Source organism: Mustela lutreola, chromosome 8 (assembly GCF_030435805.1).
Source record: "Mustela lutreola isolate mMusLut2 chromosome 8, mMusLut2.pri, whole genome shotgun sequence".
Classification (NCBI taxonomy): domain Eukaryota; kingdom Metazoa; phylum Chordata; class Mammalia; order Carnivora; family Mustelidae; genus Mustela; species Mustela lutreola.
The window spans coordinates 33682613-33706568 of record NC_081297.1 but is presented as its reverse complement, the minus strand read 5'-3'; the positions used below and the strand labels follow the sequence as shown (position 1 = coordinate 33706568).

At 37.1% G+C, this 23956-nt stretch overlaps 1 protein-coding gene across 22 annotated transcripts in view; it reads right to left on the bottom strand.

The window, feature by feature from the left end:
• Positions 1–1619: 1619 nt before the first annotated feature.
• CREM (cAMP responsive element modulator) overlaps positions 1620–23956 on the bottom strand; it is a 71988-nt gene continuing 49651 nt past the window's right edge. For 5 of the 22 annotated variants that reach the window (XM_059184250.1, XM_059184252.1, XM_059184255.1 and 2 more), the window contains 4 exons: positions 23179–23367; positions 11929–11964; positions 8078–8234; positions 2630–3280 (listed from right to left, as the gene is read on the bottom strand). In XM_059184250.1, coding sequence (XP_059040233.1) covers positions 3136–3280; positions 8078–8234; positions 11929–11964; positions 23179–23367 — 527 coding nt within the window. In that variant the 3' untranslated portion in view covers positions 2630–3135. Of the gene's footprint in view, positions 3281–8077; positions 8235–11928; positions 11965–12002; positions 12093–16142; positions 16355–16877; positions 17141–23178; positions 23368–23956 lie in introns of those variants that run through there. The other 17 variants (XM_059184251.1, XM_059184270.1, XM_059184254.1 and 14 more) reach the window with 14 other exon arrangements.

The window sequence follows — 23956 nt, the reverse complement described above, 5'->3', positions numbered from 1 at the left end:
GCAACGGGAAGCCCTAGTCACATCTGACAAGGGGCTGTAATCCCACGATTCAGGGCCGGTGGTTTCTACATCCGGTAAGTCCAGATTCTGGAGATATTAGGAGAAACGAGCGCGCACGCAGGCACGGCCCGGGACTCTGCACGACCCTGTCCTGCAGGACGGACCACGGGCGCGCAGCGGCCCGCTCGCACCGCTGGCAGCCGTCCAGTGTAAGGCTGAGTGGAGAGCTGGCGAACCGTGCTACTTTTAGCAGCGAAAGTTTGGGTTTCGGGGACACAGTGAAGGAGCAAGAAACCAGAGTTCCCACGCGCCTCGGGGAGCGGAGCGCGTGAGCCCGCCCACCCCACCCCACCCCAAGCTCTCCCTCACCCCCTGCACAGCCCAGGAGCGCATCAGCCATCCCGTGCCCACCCTTCTTCCAGAACCCGTCTGATCCACACTGATGCCATATGTTTCACACAAGCCTGAACCCCTCTCAGCCCCGGGTGGGGGGTGGGGCAGAATCTTCACTAGGAACCCCGAGCAAAAGGCACAGCCAGAACCTGGTCGTCATGCCACTGTGAAGTCACGAAATGAAGCCACCCTGGGATGCCCTATGTCTGGGCTTCTTGCTTTGTGAGGGAACGAAATCTCCTTACTGTTTAAACCTCTAGGGAGTGGGGAGACATCTGCTTTTTGTGACCCCAAGTAATGAGATGCAATCCTGTTCCTCCGAAATAACCTATTTTCTAGAGCAGTGCACACACATGAACGGATGCACACTCCCTCTTATAAACTAAACTGTGGTGTCAGTACTAACATTCTCCTAAATTCATCTCCTAAAGTCAAGCTCCTCCGAGAAGAGCGATTGCTCTTATTCCCTCTCCAGAATACCCTCCTCCCCAACACTACCGGTTACTTCAAGGCCCGGTTCAAAATCTGCCTCCTCCATGAACAGTTTCTTATTTAATCCCTGCCTACATCTGTCTCTAATTCCAACATATGGCATTTACTGTCTCTAACTTTTTTACAGCTTTCCTGCTGATCGTTGTGTTTCCCTCTCAATGTCTACCACACTGCGCACACATTTGATTTACAGTGACGGAGTATAAAGCACCATCTTCCTTCACCTGAAACATGGGATTTTCCTTTCCTCTTTTCTTCCTTGTCCTCTTTCCTCATCTTACTTCTCTGTAGAAGAAAAGACAAAAATTTAGGAAAAAGAAATTCAGAGCTCAGACCCTGAAGGAAGGTAAGTCTTTCTAAAGAAAGCTGAAATGGCATGGCCTACCTTCTGGGAGTTACAGATAAGGGAAAGAATTATGACATGGGGGAACAGCAGTTAGACACCACACCAATGACCTTCTGTTTTTGTACCTCCCTAACACTCTGAACAGGTCTCACTACTGAAAGTAGGGGAGGGGGCATCCTTAACAAATCAGAAGGTACAAGAGAAGATACAGCAGAGTCCAGCTCATGGTAGGCATTCAACAAAGGTCTCAGGAGTGCATGAGAGAGGACAGATCATCTTATGACTAGAGTTTCGGGCTTATACCTTAAAGCTTTTTATTATAAAAACAGAATGAAATGTAAATACCACTAAGAACACTGCCATCTCAATGTAATGGACTTCATCTGAATGTGTTGTCATAAAAGTCTTTAATGTGATACAGACTTCAAGCTGTTTTGAAATGGAAAATAAAATCTTGGGTTGTTTTTGTTTTTACTTTAAAACTACTATGGCCATTAGCTAAAACTCAAAGTAAGGGCCTATCTGCAGAAAGGCTTTGTCCATCATCACATGACCTGAATCTCTGTAGCTGCTCTTCTATGAAACAGCTCTGGGGCCATCCTTCCTACAAGATGGCAGAAAGAGCATCTGCAGAGCGCAAAACCTGGTGTAGAAATTGCCTCATGTATCCTTGAAGGTTTGCAAATACAATATTAACTTTTACTTTTAACACATTCCAGATATATTAAAAATTTGTTGTAACTTTCATGAGGTTCATTCATTCAAACAGACACTAAGAACTTACGCAAGATCTTTTATATTACACAATAGAGTAAAAACTGTAGTAAAAGTTCAGATAGTTAAATGAGCACCAAACACTACAAAGTGTAACCAGCATGGTTCTATTAAAAACGCTCTTCAACTATGCCATTCAAGGACAGCAATACAATACTTTCTTTACAAAGCAACTAATATAAAAATCTGTAAATGCCATAAATTCATTTATAGGCTCTTATTTTCATATAGGCATGTCATTAGATTCTTTTGATTCTTTCTTTCCTTCAATTCTTTCCTGAGGTATTTTTTTGTGGTTTGCTTTTATTGTACTGCTGGATGCATTATCTTTGATCATCCTTTCCTAAAATGATTTTTAAAGACCTGCAAAAAATTTTATTGCATAGGACACTATTCATGACAGAGGTTGGGAACTGCAAATATGTGGCATTGGAATAAGTCTTACAAATATTGCATTTTAAGAATCTGTTACATACATTTTCTTTTTTTTTTTTTTTTACAGCTTGTCTCTTTAAAAAAAAAATTGAAGTTACAGCTAAGAGTTAACTACGTACAGTGAAGCATTTTAGGAATGTCAGAGGTTAGAGAATACGATGAATGATATACAAAGGAAAAAAGCCATAATTCTTGCTGGCTATATATTGTATTGCCTTCAAAAGCAACTGTACATGTTGTAATCAGTTCATAGTTAAATATTTCTACTAATCTGGTTTAGGAGAGCAAATGTCTTTCAAAGTTTCAAGTTCCTCTATGAGCTTCTTGTTCTGAACTTCCAGCACTGCAACTCGACTCTCCAGACATTTTACATATTCTTTCTTTCGACGTCGACATTCTTTAGCAGCTTCCCTGAAAAAAAGTAGAAGCAAAAGGGCAAACAAAACATTTTTTTTTTTTTTTTTTTTTTTTTGCATGCTATGGACAAGCAGACTGAAGTAAGCTTGGTAAATGTGATCATGGCTGCATTCCAAATCTTGGAATAGCGTTCCCAATTCAATGTCAAACACTAAGCCAAACTGGATTTTTAAGGGTCACAAGTGTCCCTTCCACAAGTCCACATGGCAATTAGTAGAATTGCTGCATCTCCTGCCTTGATTAGAGTTCATAATAAACAAGGTCCAAGTCAAAGACAGTTACTCTGCTTTATGGCAATAAAGATCTTTGAGGGCCTTGAGTTCCTCAATGAGAGTCTTGTTTTGGTTTTCAAGCACAGCCACACGATTTTCAAGACATTTGACATATTCTTTCTTCTTCCTGCGACACTCCCGGGCAGCTTCCCTGGAACCAACACAAAGCAAATGACTACAGGAACAACCTCCCAGCACGATCCAGACTGCTTCAAATGAACTTCTGCCCCCCAGACTCAAAGACCAATCAATCCTAGGCAAGGTTTATACAAAGCCACACAACGAATGTAACCAAGCACATGCCTTTTGTAAGAATACTTTCAAACAACAGGAACGAGTTGAGAGCTCGATCAATGTGTCCATCATTCATTGTAAATGCTGTTTTCTTAGGGCACACATTCCATGATAACAGTGACCAGAATGATTTTCAGTAACCTAAAACAATAGGACCACATCCCCAAGTGGAATTTCTACAAAAACATTTACAGATCTTTTCAATTCTCTTGAGTATTTTTGTCCACCAAAAGCCACATATTCCATCACAATGAGTTAACTTTATTTTGGTCAGAAATATTGGAAAAATTAATCCTCAGAAATTTGAAATGTCAATATTGGAGATTTTGTTTCTTCAAGACTGAATCTCATCGGTAAAACAAATAAGCTCGACCATGACTACAAGAAGCAGTTTATTAGCTAGAAAACAACATGGATAAAGACAATGGTAAGCAAGTCACACACATTTTCATAAACCATAATGAAATGGACTCTGCTTCTGAAAATTAAGGAAAGGAAGAAGGGATAGCACAGAATCCAGCACTCAATAATTCAGACACTTTAAACCCACAAAGTGAGAGCACCAATATTAAAACCTCGGAAAGGAAGCTACTATAACCCAAAACTCTATGTCAAGACTGTTTTCCAATCACGTGCCTTTACTACCCAATCTAGGAATCTTTAAAGCGCTGTAGGCATGCCCAAAAGAAGGGACAGACCAGCCAAAGCAACAAACACAAATACACAGATGAGTTAGTCATTCTCATGCATAGCCCCACCAAAAAATAATAAATAGAGCCAACATTTTTCTCTTTTTTCTTTTTGTCAGGGTGGAGTATATTCTCCTCTGTAGAATATACTCTCTGATAATAGTGTTCCTTTGGAGGAGTCAACTGAAAATAACTGCTTTGGGGTACACTTCAGATCAAAAAAGCCTATGTTGAAAGAGATAACTCAAACATATATTAACAGGAGTTGTGTTGGATGTCTAAACACCAGTTACTATAATGCTAGCTAGCACTGCTGCAAGTCTGAACCAGGAGTGATGTGTACAACAGATTTGGCCAATTCTGTTTTATTTTTAGGATAGTTGACTCACTAACAACTGGTTATCTGTTTTTTTCCTCCATGGGGCCAAATGTCAGCAGAAAAAAGACCTTGAAATCCCAGTGAACTGCAGGAAAAAACCAACCCCGACTTCCTAGCCAAGAACAATGCACTCACCCTGTGAACTCACCAAGTTCTCAGGCTTCTCAACTAGTTAACGAGAAAATTTAAAAAATGTAAGAAGTAAACTGAATCTGACAAATACAGATTCATTTAATCTCAATGATGCATAGGGAAAAACTGAGAACAAATCCAACCACACATAGAATTTGCAACTCTTCTTTCTACAAAGGAACTAAAATACATTTATGAATACCAATGTTTTCATGATTGAATCATTATATTAAATTCTAGATCTGGAAGGAAGATAATCACTCTACAAAACATGTTATCATTAAATGAAATTTTTACATATGTAATACCAGTGCTTGATATTTATTTTTTAATTTCTTTACCAAGGTGTACTCTCTGTTGTAAATATAATTTATATCTCATGTGGGAACGGTGCAGGTTACCAGTCAAAATGTTCCAAGCATCAAGCTTTAAATGATCGCACCAGTAGATGGTACATCCCCAAGTAGTTCCCAGCTATGGAAAACACCTGTTTCTTCTATTAATAGCTAGCTCAGTTTTTAGGCCTTGCGTTTGTCTGGATATATCCTCAGCATGGAGAGGAAGTACATGGCAAAGAGGAAATGCTGACAAGGCTGTAAAGAAATATAAACTGTGGCTGCACTGGGAGAAATATCTATCAGATCTGTCATAAATGCCAGCCAAAGAATAAAGAGAGAATGCATGAGAGGTCTTTCACGTTAATAAGTAAAATCTACATACTCTCCATGAAGTGAAATCTGCAGCTTACTCTGAGGTCTCTTTGAGGTGAATCTGGAATAGTGCAGCGGGCAGGCTCTGGAAGAATGACTGCCTGATTGCACATCCAGGTTCTGTCCAGTGTGGGCTGCATGATCTTAACCAACTCACTATTTAGCCACTCTGAGCCTCAGTCCCTCATCTGGAAAGTAAGGATAATAAGCAGACCTGGTTTCATGTGCAAGTTATGTGAGAGTTAAAGAAACGGTAGAAACAAAGCACTTACAACCTGCATATGGTACTTGCTCTGCTGAGCCTCCTGTTAGCCATTTATCATCGGCTCTTCCCTTGTCCTGCTCTTAGACTGAGATCTGGAAAGCTAAGATAGACCCTTCTCAGAATTCCTTGCAGCTAGGAATTCTATTAGCTATTTCTAGCCAAGAAAACGCAGGTGAAAGATGCTGTGAGGACCTGCCAGAAGTTTTTGGAAGGTCCAGAGCTTCTGGATCTTCTTCCTTCTTCCTGCTTGTTGTGATCCTAAGAACAAATGTCACCTGCTAAAGCTGACAAGGCAGGGAGGAAAAGCCTGGATCCTTGACGACACTGCTGAGCCTTTGTTCTGGCTGCACATACCTCTGGGCCAGTCACATAAGATCAAAATAACACCTGTGAGGTGAAGGCTCCATTTCCCTGGGTTATTTACAGCTCAAACACAAACACTACCCAATAGCTGTTATTAGCGAATTATTTTTTTAAAACGTAAAATTTTATGACTGTTTTCCTCAGGGAAATTTATTATTTATGTGTAGGTGGCTGTGGGGCACTTTTAGAGGAACCCACTTGCCCAGTATTTCACTATTTCATTGAGAGTTCTACTGACATTTTTTTTTAATCTAAAAAACAAAAGGGAAATAAGAATGCTACTTTCTAGATCTTTTTATTTTCTTTAGGAAAATAAGACATCAATGAACAATCTTACAGTTTGCTTTATTACTATACTTTATATTTCTAAACTGAATTCTGTGACCATAGAAGCAAATGTTTTCATAACTCCCTAAGATCTCAGAAAGGACAGTTTTAAAATATCCATATTCCTCCACCAGATCTAAGTTAGAGATCTTTGATAGTAAGACTTCCACAGAACAACTATGTGTGATACTCTGTGAGCCTCACCCATTCAGCCCCTTCAGGATTTCTGAATAAAATGCTGACAATGAAAAATAGGAACCCAGCATGACTTAGTCAACCTGGAACGATCACTGATAAAGATGTGCGTGTCTTAATGATCTTAGTTTGGGTAATCTGTTGTATTTTCCAGGGTACAAAACTCCATCTAGTGATCTGTGATAACTACAATGTCTGGGAACTAAATCCAACTTAAGGAGTCCTGTAATGTATAAAAATGTGACCTTTGTTTATTTAATATTTTATTTATTTATTTGATAGAGAGAACAAACAAACAGGGGGAGGGTCAGAGGGAAAAGCAGACTCCCCGCTGAGCAGAGAGCCCGATCAGGACCCGATCTCTGGATCCTGGGATCATGACCTGAGTGGAAGGCAGATGCTTAACTGACTGAGCCACCTGGGTGCCCTCAAAATATGACATTTAAACGGAGGTTAGTAAGCTGAATATAGCTGCTACTGATTCACATTCAGTTACAAAGGACTGTTACAAAGTCAGTACTTATTTCTGAATTGTAGTGGCTCAAAAGTCACAATTTCTAGACTAACTAGCTTGCTAATGCCTACTAACAAACCACCACCACATGGTCCTGGTCAGAGATGAGCACATGATGTCATCTGAAATGTATTGTTTTCTTACAATGAGGGTATGATTTAACACTTAGGAATAAGGTTGACCAAATGACTTGGCGAACTCTTAGACTATTCTGTTCATTTTTAAAATCAGATTAATTTGTACCATTTTCCATCATAAAAACTAACCCAAGAAATAATATACAAGTCAAATTAAAGAATTTTGGAAAACAGCATTTTTATGACATACTCTTATTTAAAAAATAAAATTACAGCAACATGGTACAAGAGTAAGTGAGAAAATGAGAGCGTGAACTGTAAGTACATATGCTATAATATTAGTAGGGATCTCTAAGTGACAGGGCTCTGAGAAATTTAGTTTCTTTCTTTGCTTTGTATTTGCACTTGACCAAAGTTTACCAGACTTAATATGTATTTCAGTATAATAGAAAAAAACAAAGTTACAAAATAGATAAAAGGAAACTACATACAAAAGGCTTAGAAAATTCTATTTATTTATTTATGTAAACTCTACCCCCAAAACAGGGGATTGAACCCATAACCCCAAGATCAAGAGTTGCATGTTCTACTGACTAAGTAGAACCAGGTGCCCCTAAGAGGCTTAGCAATTCTTTACTCACACTTAAATTTATTTTGCTCATAAAGAAGCAAAAAAATTACACTTATCACCTATTTCACAAAGTAAATACCAAGTAAAAATTAAATCTTTATTTGTAATAAAGCCCTTGCATCATCATTAAGAAAATTAATGTATCTTTTAGACATTACCGTTACCACATGTAGGGATGTGCCTCTTGCTGATGAAATGGCACTCTGATGACAAGACAATCTAATTATGGTCACATGCAGAGCACAAACCCCAAAATGCACAGAACATGTAACTTGGGAGAAATGACGCAGGAAAAGCAATTTTTTTAAAAGCCCCACAGCAATAAGTTGTGTGTCCAATAGGTGGTTACTGGTTTCTGATGAAACATCCTACCTGTTTTTCATTAGCCTCAGCTCTCTTTTGCGTGTTGCTTCTTCAGCTAGTTGCTGGGGACTGTGCAAGCTTCCTGGTGAGGCAGCCATCACTACTCCCTGTGGCAAAGCAGTAGTAGGAGCTCGGATCTGGTAAGTCGGCATGTCACCAGTGGCGGCTGCAATGAAACAAAATATGACAAGTTTATATAAACAATTTACAACTTGATCTTTTATATAAAACTGACCTGGAAATAACATACTTCTATATGTCATAAGAAGTGACCTTGCTAATATTTAAGATGATTCTTTTGAGCATTAAAGTCTTAGGTATCAAAGATTTTCAGCATTTGGAACAATAATATTCAGCATGCTCTATACAGTTAAGGTAGAAAAAAGCCCCCATGCATTTTAGAAAGGTTTTTACCAAAGGCTAAATTAGAGAGGCTTTTCAACTGCTCTCTGGGGAAAAAAGCCCTGATGTGTTTATCAATTCACATGATATAAATACTTTCACTATGGCCAATCTCAAGCTACCAGTGTGACCTCTTGGAAGGTGGAGATGAGAAGACATACACAGTAAGTAGGACACCATACAGATAAAAGAGATGTAAATAACATCAAGAGCATAGATAAAATTATGAAAAGTGATGAGTTTTGAGTATTTATAGGTTTTAACATAAGCTATTTGTTAAATATATATATGTATTTTTTTATATATTTAATTTTTAACAATGGCTCTTTTTACAACCAGCTCACAAAACCCTGAAAATTTAATAATCACTCTAGCATACCGGTGGGAGCTGGCTCTAGCATACCACTGCAAAAATGTTAACTAAACAGAACATCTCCATTCTCTGAATATTCCAGATAAGAGATTTTCCTGTCCCCTATACCGTGCCTGAGACAGTTACTGGATGTATTTAAATATAAGTCCTACTACCATAAGATGACTGAGGCTCGCTGTCTTTTCCAATTAAAAACCAAAACAAAATAAAGAACAAAACAGCAAAGCTCTACTTAAATCTAATTTCTCTGGGTGATGATCATTTTTGTCTTAAGTAGGTTTCTTGAGATAATAATACATTTCTAAGTATTCATTTAAAAAACTTTTCTAATTATAGTGGAATCATAGTTCAACGACAGACTTAATATTCACTTAGTATTCATACTGAATACTAAAAGTCCTCCAAGTTTCCTAATTTATACTCAACATTTGCCTTTCTACTCTAATGAACATAGCTTCTTAGAAGAGACAGATGGATTTAAGTGATGAAATATGTTTCTACCACCACTGTTTCAACTTTGAGAATGTATGGTCCAGAGTTAATCTGACACTCTAAGAGATTATAAAATTCATGTTGTCTCAAAGCTAACTACAAGATAAAGGTTTTAAAAAAGTTACCAAATCCTACAAAAATTGGTCTGAACCAATGCCAATCAAAATAGAAAACACATCACTTCCATATTTCATTAAAATGCATTATAACCATTGAGTAAGAACTGAAATATTACCCAAAAGGCACACGAAGACTTTTTTTTACAAATGAAAATGCCTACACAGTTTAAAAGATCAATCAAAAACAGATCTAGGTGCTCCTTTTTGGGTAAATGCCAGGGTTTTTTTTTTTCCCCCTAGAGCTTAAGAATTAGGTGAAAATATTTTTTAGACTTTCAAAAAAGAGTTTTGGGGGAAGATCACTTAAAGGTCTTCATAACATTAACAAAAATACCACATATAAGGATGCACTTCTCCTTCCTTCTACATATAATCTTAAAAACAATGGTGACAAATAGTAATTGATAAGTACAAAGATCACCAGCAAAATCTCTATCAATAATAAAATTGGGGAAAATCCTAAATTTTTGTGACTATTTAAAATTCTGTATACACAGTTATCTCATTGTATATCATAGAGTATCTCAGCTTTGAAATATTTAAGAAGATAATTTTAAAAATAGTTTTAACTGTTAACTGACTCAAGATTTTTCTATTTTAATCGTATTGTCAGAGGAGGTAGACTGGAACACAGAATAACATAGATCTCTCCTCTCTTCTCTTTACCCACATCCAGGGAAGAAGGTTATGGGACAATAAAGGTTGACACAATGGAACAGCTAGAGGCTACACAGGCTTTCTAAAACTGGAACAATAGCCACTGACGAATGAGAAGTTTATGAGATGTTTATGTGTCATCGCATTGACATTCGCAGGGGGCATGGGTACAGACCTTGGTCTAGGGCCGTTCTTTTGCAAACTCTGGTTACAGAGAAGTGCAATAAAATCAATAGAGGGTTTCATTATACTTTCTCTCTCCCTCTCCTTTTGTATGCATCCACTATTTTCTGTCCTATAAAGTTAGAACAGAATTCTCATATGATACATAAAAGTTAGTTTAAGAGTATTCATTCTTTTTGTAAAGAAGAAAAAAAAGGGGGGTAGGTATACTTCATAGATGAAAACTAAAGTTTATTCATTGGCCTTACAAGCAGAAATGGTTCTAAACTTTTGCCTGTTTCCAAAAGCTGAAACCACCCTCAAAGGACCAAATTTGGCAATTCAATAGAAGCAATTCAAAAGAAGCATTCTTAAAACATTCTGAGTAACAGCTCAGGAAAAAGATCTCACTTTAAAATGATAACTTAGAAGGGAATGATATATTTGGATATATTAGTTCTGGGATGTTGCTAATAAATTGGGTTTTATTGCAATGTTTCAGATATACTACATATTTATCTCCTTCAACAAAAATGAGGTTGGTCATTAGTTCAAGACAGAAATATGATTTGGCATTAATTAGTAGGAGTTAATACACATTTCTCTAATATCCTAAGGAATCTATATGATGGTACACTTTAAATGGTCACAGAGTAAATGTCAATGGATAAATTCCATATACTCAAATATGATCTTATCAGTAAATACACTAAAAAGATATGGGCAAAGAGAATTTCTTGTTTTGAGAAAATCCAAATGTCAAAAAGTTTTATTGCCGAAAGAAGTGATTAAAAAAAAAAAAGTTTTTATCTTGGTTAGCTTCAGTTTCCAATGTTACCAATTCAGTGGCAATTAAAAGCAGATTCAATACCTAGAATCACAGTTCAAAGAACCACCTTACAGTCTTTGATGACCTATTCTTATCCCTGTACATCTATAAACGCCAGTTCCTATTCTAACTACTAAATGCGTGTCCACATTATTTATTCTAGAATTTCACCGTATACATTATTTCTGACGATAAATGAGTCACCAGTGGGGCTATCATTTTGTGACTGAATAAAGATAATACATAAAAGATACTTCTATACTAATTTTATTCTAAGGCAGCAAAAACTTTAAAGACAAGCCAGGGATGTCTTTTTAAGCTGGTACTCTCTATAATCTAGCACAGTGTCTGGCATATCATGGGTGCTCAGTGGATTTACATGCACACCACAAAGGAAATTCTGAACTTCCCAGAGTTTTGTCATTTGAATGTTTAAAATAAGCAGTATTATTATTATTGTAAGACTATTGTTAGCTATTATTATAGCTAAGTCTTTAAGTATTTAATACTAAGGTGTGAGAAGCCCTTATAAGATGCTATGTATCTATTCAAACTGGCATTATTTCCTAATCTTCCTTTACATAGGAGTCATTTCACCTGGCATTTGAGAAGCAGACGAGTTCTAATTAGTGTTTCCCACTATCTATCTCCTGAGAGGAAAATTTTTTTTCGGTTTAGCATCAAATATTTCATGGAAAAAGAAAATTCCTAGAACTCTCAATTCTGGTCATTAGGCTTCATACCTCTCTTCGCAAGCTTTAAACACGGTACAGTAGAAAAAGCATGGGATCTGGAGTCTGGATTCTAGTCCAGCTCTGCCACTTACCAGCCATGTGACTTGGGGCAAGTTCAGTTTCCTCATCTGTAAAATGGGGATACATTATCTCATTTAATACTCACAATAAACCCTGTAATGTATGTCAAAGTGTCTAGCACAGTGCCTGGCACATGGTAGGCATTCAGCAAATGTTAGTTCCCTTCCTCTTCCCTTCCTTAAGTTCTGAAAGACAATGTTCCAAATTATGCTTATACTGTATATTAGTTAAAAGGCATATAACATCCATAAAAATATTTTCCCCTGGAGTTTCCCTTCTAACAAACCTGGGTAAGAGAATGATTGAAATATATGTCTCTTATTCCTTATTTTGTTTAAAAATATGCCTATTAAAAATGTCTAAAATTTATACAATATTTTGTTATATTCCTCTAGAGAATAAATTATTAGAAGATAGTAAAAGTCCTTTTCAATGTTTATAATAATTTAGAATAGAACCTCAAAGGTGGAGAATCACAAGTAACCATATTATAGTCTTATAGTCTCATCAGACTGCTAATAAGAAAACTAACTGAAAAGCCTCTCAAGTCAAAGAGTTATTTGTTTCTTCCTAACAAAGAAAGAAATAAGAAACTCAGCCAAAAGCCTATCTTGATAGTTTTCAAAGAGGAACAACTTATCCACATCCCAAATAATGGTGATTTTGTTTGTTTATTCATCTACTGATTGATATCCCTGTAGTACTGAGCACATTCACTGAATAAAAACATTTTTATAAATGGAGCTCCTAACCTTCATATGTCATTTCGCTAGGTGTCCCTTATCCCAAATCTACCTAAGTAACAAGCAACAGAGCTAACTTTGAAGTTGGACTGATAAGCAGGGGACTTCTTTTCCCTAGCTCCAAGAAGCTACGACCATCTTTACCTTTCTTTTTTCCTTCTCTCCCTCCCATCCACCGCGCCAGGGCACACGATGCCCAAATCAGCCTTGTCCTTGCCTGGTGTCTCACACTATCAAAACCTTTTCCTTCTCCACTGCTCTATTTTTTCCAGGAAAACTAAATCCTAATTAACTATTTAAGCACTGAACAGTTTCAAATTTGTTACAATAATTATAATACTCAGACTGCAAAGAATTAAATCATTTTACTATTTTTACTTTAAGTTACATATAAGGGAACTTCCTGAGTTGTTTAGTGAAAATCTTAAGAGTCAAAAAAAAAAAAAAAAAAAACTATGTAAAAGATAATAAATTATAAGTATTGACATGAAAAGTTCTGTATATTATCAAATATACACGCTATTGCCCTGTGAGAGTAATAATATTGTAGAAAAAAAATCCATTTTGACTATTTAAAATGATGCTAGCTTTATTTTGTAGGTTTTCTGAGTAGTGTGTAGGATGCTGTGGTAACTCATCTAAAATTAGCATGAATTTATCAGGTGAATTTTGAGGAGCAATGTAATATGGTGTGAACAGAACCAGACAAGGTCTGGTCTTAAAGTCTGAAGGTCCAAACTGGTTCACCACTTGTTAGCTTTGTGAGCTTGGAAGAGTTATTTACCACTCTGATCCATGTTATTATATGAAAATATAATATCTGCTCTGAGCACATCACTGCTTCTCCTCATGGGTATTTAAATAGCTTCCTCAGGGAGACCTACCCAGATCCTTTAACCTATATTACCTGTTTCCTGTAGGTCTCTCACCATTTGATTGTTTGATAGCACTGAACATGTTTGTATTTGTATTTATATTGTAACACTGCAAATTTTTAAAAGCTTACATAAATTCAAAGTATCATAATTATTTTATTAGGCAATATATTCATATAGGCAAATAAAACTGGGCAAAGTAAAATAATCATCTCAAAAAATATTTCTTTGAAATTTTTTCAAAAATATTGGGAATGTAGGACAATGGAAATTTCAGTAAAACTTCCATACAGATTCGGAGTTTTATTAAAACTTAAGGTAGATAAACGACTTTTTTCACTTCCACCATGATTATAACTTGCTTTACTGGCAAGTTTAAGAAACTGTTATACCTGATCCAAACCTATCTTTTATGTGAAAATTCCCCCAAAATAAGCTTTTCAAGTGTCCTTCTTTCACAAGGTGAAATGTATCCTTATTCTCATACATCAAATATTAACTAAGACACTATTTTCCAAATTTGAGTGAGTTGGAATATTTATTTTTAATAATTCAGAAATTCAGGCTAAATACAATATATTAGAGTTTTTAAGACTCAGAGACTAAAAGATATGTTGTGAGGCTCTTAATATAATCAGCTTATGAATAAAGAAAGCCAAAAACTACTTCTAACGAAAATTTAAACTGTACCCACAAGTCTCAATAATACAATTTTATAAACTATAGCTATTCACTTTCCACATTTTATTCCATGATCCTATAAATAAATACCTAAAAACTTTTCCCATACCAGTCATTGTTAGCCTGATTTTGGTCTAGGCAAGTTTTTCAAACTGTAAGTTTTAGACCTTTAGTGGGTCATAAAATCAATTTCATTAGCAACAGAAAAAATAGAAAAGCACATTATATCTCTACTATATTTAAAGATAAGCACTTTTTAAAAAGCAAACAAAGCAACCAAAAACACTGCAGGACTTAAACTCATCACACTTAGATCAAGACCTGAGCTGTGATCAAGAGTCAGAATTAACTGACTGAGCTACCCAGGCACCCGAAGCTAAGCATTAGAGACAAACCAGAAGAGACTCCTAATCATAGGAAACAAAATGAGGGTTGCTGAAGGGGAGGGGAGTGAGGGGAAGAGGTAGCAGGGTGCTGGACATTAAGGAGGGTACGTGATGTAATGAGCACTGAGTATTACGTAAGACTGATGAATCAAGGACCTCTCCCTCTGAAACCAATAATAAGATGTTATTTTATATGTTAATTGAATTTAAATAAAAATTAGAAAAGAAAACTTGTTTTATGTACACACACACACACACACACACACACAGATGTATACAACATCATGATGTAAAACATGGGTCATGATCAAAAATATGTGTAAGCCAAAGATCTATATCAGCCCATGTGGTTCACCAATCCATACAGTAGGTCCTCTACTATTACTTTAAAAAGTCTCTTAAACACTGTGCTCCTCAAAACAAACAAAAGTTTTTCATTTTTAAACAGCATTTCAAAATAGAATTGGTTATGTGAAAACTGATCAGATTTCTAAAAATAATGATTTCCAAAGCACAATGAGGTCTTGTGAAAAAAGTTTGATATTTTTAAATGTTAGCATTTTGAAAATTTTAAGTTGGAAGTAACTCATGTATGGGTAAAACTGTGAAACAAAGCTCTTCAAGGACAGTGTATGTTCATTCCATACACATAAATGTATAAGAATGTTTACTTACAAGCAATGACTAAAAATATATGCAAAGTTTTATTTTAAACTTTCGTCTTTAAATATATTATGAATTTTCAAATCTTTTATTTTTTTTTTTATTTTTAATTTTCTCTCACGGTTAGACCTAAGAATTGTAATTAAAGTCTTAGTAAAGAAAGATATAAGCCCAGCAAATAAATACATGCACTAAATGCCTTTTGCTTCTAGAATCCCATTGCAGTATTTAAGATAATTTTAAGGCCATCTGTATCTTACAATAAACTTGTCATTTGAGAAAAATAATAGTGCATCAAGATAATTTTCAAAACGCTTTAATACAGGTTTTAGTTGCTCAGATCAGTGGAGTGTTTCCATCTAGGAAGAGGGTTTAGACCCACTAAAACTCTGAAAAGCTAAACTGTGGTGAAGCTGTTGACAATCATCTTCGTGATTTCAACTGCAAATTCAGAACTTGGTTAGAAATGAGACACCACCGAAAAAAACAACAATGCGATCCTAATACAGAACATAAGCAACCAGGTCAGGATCATTCTGTAATTAAGAAAACCAAACAACAGGATTACTGATCACAAATTTCAAGAACTGAGACTGGGAGGTGGAGGGGTGGAGGTGGGGTGGGACAACTTTCAGACAAGCACTTCCCTGACTGAGCGCTAGAGGGCACTCCGAGGCGCCAGTGGCCGAGAGCGAGCAAGGGTGCGGAAACCCTCCAGCTCCAGAGCCCACCTCTCCCCCCAGCACGTGCGCGGCGGCCTCAGCGGGAGGCTCAACCTGCCCACGTAGGCGGAGGCGGGACGGACGGCCTCGGAGTTCTGCTCACCCAAGCATTACAGGTTTCACAAAGCGTTCCCCCTCGTCAAGCAGATACTTACCTCAAGAGAAACGCTAAAGTAAGGCTTACGAGAAAAGCTATTCAGTGTTAAGAGCGATCGTGGAGATAGAGGCAGTGGCGAGCTAGTTAACAACCCTAAATCTGTCAGCAGCCCTTGACAAAGCAGAAAGGAACTGACTAAATCACAGCATGACTCGGAGCTGACGTCAATGTGCAGCTCGCTTGGAGTTTAACTTTTCCACTTCCCTGCCGAACACGATTCCAGGAAATGTAGTGACGTCAGCCCTTTGAACTCGATTAGCTGAGGTACAGACCATTTTAAACACAGGAGGAAAGAAACAAGTAGGCACGCAAACCCCGCCGACACGCTGCGTTTTCCTAGTCTGTTTTGGAGCAACATTTGTACACAACAACGAAATCGGAAGCTTAATTTTTTACAAGTTGAACGGCATGTTTAACGGTATGTTTAACTTGTAGCTGCACTGAATTTGCAACAGGTTGCAACGAAGTAACAGCTTATTTTAGTAAAGCACAACGGAGAGAGAAAGGATTACTGCCTTGGTCAAAAAAGCAATCCGCTGAGCAAAAAAGCATTTACACTAAGATGCCTTCACAGAGTGTGCTCATACATACAGATATATATTAAAAGAAACTTCTTACTCCTCAGCCACTAGAAAATTAATACTTTTTGAAACACTCAAGAGGTCCCTGAATTTTTCTAAACTTCAAAATAAAATTTTCAGAATTAATTTAAATCTCTCTTTAAAATTCTTACCTGTTTCATCTCCAGTTACAGCCATGATGGGCTTCTGCATACAGAACTGTCTTGTCTCCCCTATCACAGGTTGACATACAGTGTTCCAAACTAGCAAGCATGTGCAGGATAAGTAGGAGTAACTTACATCACAATGACATCATTAGCCTATCACTACCATCAATTTGCTTTGTCACAGAGGAGCTCAATGAAACCAAAGCCCTATAAAAACCCTTCCTGTAATAAACCATATTAATGTTGTTTCTCATTGTACACAGAAATCTGTTGAGATGGGCTCTGGCAAAAAAAAAAAAAAAAAAAAAATGTCTCATTAGCATTAAGTTACAAGATTGTTTCTTATGGAGTAACTAACTTCTTTTATTATTGGTTCTGTCCAAGGTTTCTACATAAACAAAGGGGGCATAAACACTGTATCTTTATAACTCCTAGGAGGAAAACAAAACAAAACACATGGAGATTAAAGCGATAACAAAGGGACCCCTAGGTGGCTCAGTCATTAAGTTTCTGCCTTCTGCTCAAGTCATGATCCCAGAGCCCTTGGGATGGAGCCCTTGCATTAGGCTCTCTGCTCTTGGGAAGCCTGATTTCCCTTTCCCACTCCCTCTGCTTGTGTTCCCTTTTTTGCTGTCTCTCTGTCTCTGTCAAATAAATAAAATATTTTAAAATAAGTAAATCAGACAAAACCCCTGACAATCAGCCCAGAAAAACATTGAGTAATACACAGAAATGTATTTCTTAAACACTTCTAAATTCGTCAAGGAAGAAATAACCAGCCACCTTCTTACACTTAACAGTTTTATTTGCTTAACTATTTGCTACAGCACCATAAAATCCAGCAGTTCCCTAGGTGAAACAGAATTTGCTAATTTCACTTGAATAAATACATTAAAAAAATTCACTGTGCCACATGTAGCAAGAACTACATAGCATTCTTCCATAAATATTAGCTTGAATCATAGGAATTGGCTATTTGACCATTTTGGCTCATAAAAAAACAACAATTTCGGGGCACCTGGGTGGCTCAGTGGGTTAAAACCTCTGCTTTCAGCTCTGGTCATGGTCCCAGGGTCCTGAGATCGAGCCCTGCATCGGGCTCTCTGCTCAGCAGGGAGCCTGCTTCCCTCTCTCTCTATCTGCCTCTCTGCCTACTTGTGATCTCTGTCTGTCAAATAAATAAATAAAATCTTTTAAATAAATAAATAAATAAATAAAAATTAGTTCATGTTCAACAGTATAAAAGAACAGTCTGGAAAAAGAAATGATTTGCACATCTATCGAGTGTACAATAATAAGTCACATGGCACTGAGACCTTTTATTATTAACAGTGGGCTGAATAAAGCCCATTCCCTTATATGATTAGAATTCCACCTAACCATAATATTAATTGATGTGCTTCTCCAGAGCACATGAATTGAAGACATCTGGCTATGTTAGAAAGTGTGGAGAGTAACCTAGACATCAGTCCCAAACAGACTCCATGACAGACTCTCTTCCATCTCAGCCATACCTAAGGGTTTCATTTAATAAAATGGTTTTATTAAACATTTATCATGCACCAGGGACTGTGCCAGATACTAAGGACCTCTACCCAAACAGAAGTTATCTAGGCATGTCAAATATACCCTAAGGAGGTACAATAAGAACTGACAGGAGGTTATCTAAGCCAGATCTGCAGGACCACGGAAGGCTTCCTGGAGGAAGTACTAAGATGAAGCCTGAATAATGTAAATGACTGACATAAGTGTTCTTGTCAGGGCAAATGGCTAAGTGTGAGGCCCTAGAAAGGAAAAGAGGGTGCGGCATAGCACAGGAAATGAAGAAATCTTGCACAGAGCTGCATTACAAAAGAGGGAGAAGTTGAGAAGGAAACATTTAGTAAAGGTGGCAAGGCCTAGATCAAGCAAAGATTTGGGCCATGTTAAAGATTTTGGACTAAGGGACATGTGGGTGGCTCAGTTGGTTAAGTGTCTGCTTTCAGCTCAGGTCATGACCTCTGCCTGCAGCTCCCTTTACTTGTGCTCTCTCTCACTGCTCTCTCTGAAAAATGAATAAGTAAAATCTTAAAAAAATTTTTTTTTTTGGATTTTGAATAACAAGTAACAAGACTTCACTGAATAAGAAGAGGCGGACACGGTTAGATGTGAATTTTAGAGATACCACTCTGAGCTGACGAACTGAGTATAACAGAAAAAAAGAAAATGTTGGAGGTAGAGACATTTGTTTTTAAAAAAGTATTAGTAGCTCCCAGGATTACTGGGAGGGATGAAAAAAGGGAGCCTGAGCTTTCAGGAACAATTCTCGAAAAACCAGACCAAGAGGGGATCTGCCACCGGGGGCATGATTAGGAAGATCAGGGAACTTCTCCACCACTACCAGCTCCAGGGCAGCCACCCAGCAGAAGGGATGACAGTAAGTAGGATTGGACAGCAGGGGTGGAGAGAAGTGGAAGATGAGTGGTTTAGCTGGGAGGAAGGACAGATGACACGCAGGTTCTTAGCCTGAAGCAACAGGTTGGACAGGAGTCCATTACCGAAATAGGGTAAACAAAGAGAGAACTAGAGTGGGGAAAATGGATGTGACTTTGGACTGAAAGAGTCAAGAGATGTATGTGGGACTTCTAAGCAGCTAGATGGGAGTCAGGGGCATGGTCAGAGTGCACTGACAACCAATGGGCGGGATGAAGTCAGCCAGGGAGAGTGCGCCAGTCCGATGGAAGAGGACCCAGGACACAATCTTGACAAACACCGACTAACAGTAAAGAGATGAGCAGACGAAGATTAGACCAAACAATGAGACTGAAAGACATGTGGGAGAGAGAAAAGAAAAAACTATTAAGAACACAGTATCATGATGGAAAGTGAAGGAAGCAGAAGTCAATAGTGTTTAAATACTGCTGAGGGATCAATCAAGAGAAGGACTGAGAACTGGCAAAGAAATCCCGTGGCCTGTGAATGGAATGACAGGAGGGAAGGTGCCCACTGACCCTGTATTTAACATAGAAGGAGAACTCCTACCCACCATTATTTTAAGAGGAGAAAAGGAAAGGAAAAGAAAAGGCAAGGAAAGAAAAGTTCAAAGAAAACACAGGGAATCAAGATTGGAAGGGAAGAAACAAACACCTTACTTGTGTTTGATAAAACATTCACATACCAACACAGATAGATTTACAAAGAATAAGCACATTATTAGAAGTAAATTCCGTTTGGCAAGATTAATAAATAAATTACGTTTTAACAAGTCAGTAATATTTCTCTACATCAGCAACAACTAGAAAATGTATTGCTCATAATAGCAACAGAAACCTTCAAGCATTTAGGAACTTAACAAAGAATATAAAGTACTTCCACAGGAAAAATTTTAAACTACTAAAAAGCTAAAATAAGATCCAAATAAATGAGACATTCTACAGTTTGGAACAGGTCAATTTAACATTATAAAGACCTCAGTTCTTCCTCACCCTTATACACAGTTCGTAGGAATGTAAATTGGTGCAGCCACAATGGCAATCAACATGGAGGTTCCTCAATAAATTAAAAATAGAGCTACCCTGGGTGCCAGGTGGCTCAGGGGGTTAAGCCTCTGCCTTCGGCTCAGGTCATGATCTCAGGGTCCTGGGATCGAGCCCCGCATCGGGCTCTCTGCTCAGCGACGAGCCTGCCTCTCTGACTACTTGTGACCTCTCTGTCAAATAAATAAATAAAATCTTAAAAAAAAAAAATAGAACTACCCTATGATTCAGCAACCACACTACTGGGTATTTATAAAACAAACAAACAAAAACAAATACTAACTGAAAAGACAAATGCATCCCCATATTCACAGCAGCATTATCTACAACAGCCAAAATATGGAAGCAACTGGAGTGTCCACTGATAGGTGAATAGGTAAAGAAAATGCAGTGTGTACACACACACAAACACACATAATTATTATTAGACCATAAAAAAGAAGGAAATCATGCCATTTGTGACAACATGGGTGGAACTTGAGGGCATTATGCTAAGTGAAGTGAGTCCGAGAAAAGACAAATACCATATGATTGTACTTACAAGTGGAATCTTCAACCACCACCACCCCGGGACCTGAGTGTGATACAGAGAACAGAGGAGTGGCTGCGAGATGGGAGGGCTGTGCTGGCAGGGAGGGAATGTACAAAATGGGTGGTTATCAAAAGGAACAAACTTCCAGTTACAAACTAAGTCCTGGGAATGTAATGACATACAGCACAGTGCCTGTAGTTAATACTGTGCTCTCTGTTTGAAAGTTGCTAAGAGAGTAAGTCTTAAAAGATCTCTCATAAGAAAAAACCAATCATAATAATGTGGTGGTGGATGTTAATGAGATTTATTGATTTATTGTGGTAATTACTTAGTGTGTGTAAATGAATATCAAATCATTATGTTGTACACTTGAAACTAACATAATTGCCATATGCCAATTATAGCTCAATTTAAAAAAGGACTTCAGTTTCCCCCTAAATTAATCTATACATTAAAAGCAACCTCATTATTGGTTTTATTATTATATTGTTATTATTTAGAAACTCAAATTTATTCTAAATGCATACTGACGAATAATGGTTCACTAAGCTATATCAGCACTGAAAGAATTTTTTTTTTTTAATAAAAAAGGGAAACTTGTCCTGTGCGAGAACAAACCTGTATGGTACTACTGGCATATAGAAAAGGAGACCAGTATGGGAGCACTGGGATGGTACAGTCAGTTAAGTGTCCCTCTCTTGGTTTCAGCTCAGATCATGATCTCAGGGTCATGGGAATGAACTCTGCGAGGGCCTCTGTGCTCAGCACAGAGTCTACTTAAAACTAACTCTCCCTCTGCCCTTCCTTCCTGCTCTCTTTTTCTCTCTAAAATAAATAAATCTTAAAAAAAGAAAAAAAAAGTAGACCAATAGTACAGAATAGAGAGTTTTGAGACAGATCCAAGTATGCACGAGAACCCACTGTATAATTAAGATTTTTAGCCCCATAAATTAATGGGGAAAAGACAAACAATGAGTAGGGGAAAACTGGCTCCCTATGGAATTCAAAAATGAAATCCACCTAGTACTATATACCAAGGTAAAACTCTGGTGGACTAAGGACAAAATGTGAAAGGTAAAACTATAAAGCTAATATAATTATTATAGGAAAATATCTTTGTGACTTACAGAAGAAAAAAGAGTTCCTAAATAAAATCCCACAAGCACAGAACTCTAATTAGTCTATTATCTACGCAAAATAGAAAAAAAAATTTTAAAGCTCTTCTGGTGAAAGTATTAGGTTTACAGTGGATTTCCATATAAAAAAAGATAAATTAGAAGAAATAAGGATTCTTTATGGTTATTTATTTAAACATAGAGGGTTCATGATAATCAGGGGAAATAAAGCAGGTGGCTTTGATTTTACAATTAAAAGAAAACAAAGTATTAGGTATGTACTATGAATTTGTTTTGCTCCATAAATGGAGTGCAACTACCACTCAGTTCTTCATACATTTTTATTATAGTCCACATTAACCCCCAAAATACCTAAGAGTAAAGCTAGTATCAAGAGATTCATCATTCAGAATCTGCTTTTTTCCAAACTTGCAAGACTTTCAAACCAAAAGAACAAATATTATTCTCTTTAAAATTAGTGCTACATCAAACATCCTCAGCAAATGCTAAGAGGAATAGAGTTAAATGAAAACAGGATTTTTACAAGTTGTATTAAACACATTATAGTTACTATGAGCAAAACTGAATGAAATTAAAATAACGTATAACTTGAATTTAATTGAAATCCTAGGTTACCCTAAAAGTTTAGGGTTACATCCCAAATTTTTCATTTTACTACTTCCACCTGACATTTAAATATACTAGAATGGTCTAAAGAGGAAAAAAAACAAAAAAGCATTTGTTTTGAAATAAAATGTCTAGAAATTAGATTTGAAGGAAAAACCCCCAATTCAGTGCACCACACACTGGATATTTAAATCTTCATAGACCAGGTAATAAAAATATGTATTAGGTACAACATTTATAACCCCCAAATGAAGATTATTTACTTAATTAAAAAGTTCATTCACGTGTCCCAAGTCTTTTTCCCATCATGCTATTCAGAAGAGAACCTTTCTTTACAGCCAATAAAACCTGCTAAAAAGTGAAAATCATGTAATTTAATGTGTTGTTGAATGTACTAAAATAAGTGCCTCCCCCCAAATCTGCCTCCTGTATATTTCAGGAAACTATAAAATTCCCACTAACTGGTGTGATATAGTGAGGCATAGGTATTCTAAATGTACGAGATTAATAAACTATACCTTGAACAACAACCTGGCTGCCTGGGACAAAGAACTGCTGTGTGCCATCAGCTGACTGTGCTGCATACTGTACAATTGTAGCACCTGGCGGAGGAGCTCCTGAATTTGTCATTGTTAATGCCTGCAGTCCCTGAACACCATCAGATCCTGGGTTAGAAATCTGGATTGTTCCACCTTGGGCTATAGCAACTTAACAGAAAAAGAAAAGAAATATTAGAGAATTTCAAGATTCACTTGTAATAATTCCATATTGGAAGAATACACTGTGGCTCTGTTAATTACCAATGCTTCTCATTGTCAGTTTACCCTTATTTCTCTATGCTGAATTGATAAGGAGATCCTTCTTCATGGGACAACACTCTGAAAAAGCTCATAGACACTGGAAAATATCTTATATTCAGAATCATTTGACATACATAGAACCCAGGAGTTTGTCTCCTCCCTGGTATCCATCCAGCTAAATTACTTAAGAGGAAGAGTGGAGATGAGGACAGGGAGGAAGACCGGCTTCTTGTGTTTTCTCCTTCTCTCTCAGATGTTTTTAGTTATAGATAAATAGCATTCTTCTGATATTTAAAAGTAGTCAGTAAAATTCCTTGAGCATCACAATTACAATGAATTTATACCTTCATTCAGCCAACTACTTCTCTAATTTATCATCAGAAGAAAGTAGCTCTTAATGGAATATATTACTATATATTTTGGTTTTAAAGCTTAAGTCTACAAAACTGTAACCTTTACCATTTTGACTATGTCAGGAGAATCCTGAAATATAAAG